This window comes from Aplysia californica, unplaced genomic scaffold (assembly GCF_000002075.1).
Source record: "Aplysia californica isolate F4 #8 unplaced genomic scaffold, AplCal3.0 scaffold00319, whole genome shotgun sequence".
NCBI lineage: Eukaryota > Metazoa > Mollusca > Gastropoda > Aplysiida > Aplysiidae > Aplysia > Aplysia californica.
Genome location: NW_004797589.1, coordinates 720946 through 722181, shown reverse-complemented (window position 1 = coordinate 722181; position 1236 = coordinate 720946). Strand labels below are relative to the sequence as shown.

Here is a 1236-nt window from a genome sequence, read left to right as displayed (position 1 = left end):
AATATATATATATATCATGTACATACATTACATTCGTTACTGCGCTTGCTCAATTGCCCAAACTATTTTTACCACTTTTGAGATAAATGAAAAAAACTCAACCCAACAACAACTGTTCAGCAAGACTATACTATCTAAATAGTTAAACTTACGCATTTTTGTTTTTGTTTTGCCAAAGGATAGATATAGCACCGCGCCACTGAACAAAATAAAAGGCTAGTTGCTAGCGCAGTGAACCACTCTCTCCGATGCAAAGAGTATCACGCTAACGGAAGAATTTAGCAAAAAACAAAAACAACAACAAACAAACAACAAATAAACGAACAAACAAACAAAGAAACAATCAACCAAACAAGAACAAAAACGAAAAAAACCCACAACATCAACCCCCCCCCCAACAAAACAAAAACTAAAACAAAACAACCGCCCCTCCAAAAAAATCCAAAACAAAACAACAACCAACAAACCCACAAAAAACTAACAACCCAACCAACTGAACATCAACACAGAAGCCAAAATAACCCTCTTTAACGGATCAACACCTCTGTGAACTTTCCCAGATGTGAGGGTGTGAAAGTCTCACGGAAAGCGATCACATGCAGTTGTTTAGGGCGTATGCTCTAAGGATTCGCTTATCTACAATAACAATATTACTCTTTAAGCCAGATCCAAACGAACGAGTAGATATAATTGGCAAATATATAAGTACCAGATCTTGTTCTATTGTCTGCACATTTATACCGACCTGCTTCAAAGGTACCGACAGAGTCAAGCAGGAAACTTGTTACCAGTAGCTATTCAGAAATAGAAGATCAATAACCGATGGTATATTATTTGGACTCTACAATAATAATATAGATCCAGTGATTATCTCGTGTTTGAGAGATTTGTGCAAGGGGCGACAAGTCAGGAGGTCAGAATGTCTCTTCTCAACGTCTTCTTTTGCTGCGTTATATTCGCCGTTTGCACCTCCCCCGCGGCTTTTGGTGCTGCGAACGATCACGCTGAAGGAGGAAGTAAGTCAAGCTTATATTTTGTGGCTACTGTTTGAGATGATGATGATGATGATGATGATGATGATGATGATGATGATGATGATGATGATTTCATTTATATTGTGAATGTCCTTGAGGAAGTCCGTTGAGGGCGAAACATTGAACTTGTGATAAAATTTTTGGAAATACTACCACGTCTTAACTGTTTTAATATCTGCTTTATACAATGATGATGATGATG

The 1236-nt window shown here is 37.6% G+C and overlaps 2 protein-coding genes across 5 annotated transcripts in view; both read left to right on the top strand.

The window, feature by feature from the left end:
* LOC101859651 (uncharacterized transmembrane protein DDB_G0289901) overlaps positions 1-1236 on the top strand; it is a 50617-nt gene that overhangs the window by 22242 nt on the left and 27139 nt on the right. The gene's annotated exons all lie outside the window — the stretch shown is intronic.
* Positions 667-1236, top strand: part of LOC106012297 (histidine-rich glycoprotein) — a gene marked incomplete in the record, with an annotated part of 3048 nt that continues 2478 nt past the window's right edge. Inside the window, 1 exon segment of the mRNA XM_013084809.2 lies at positions 667-1016. Within this exon segment, the coding sequence (XP_012940263.1) occupies positions 920-1016 (97 nt within the window).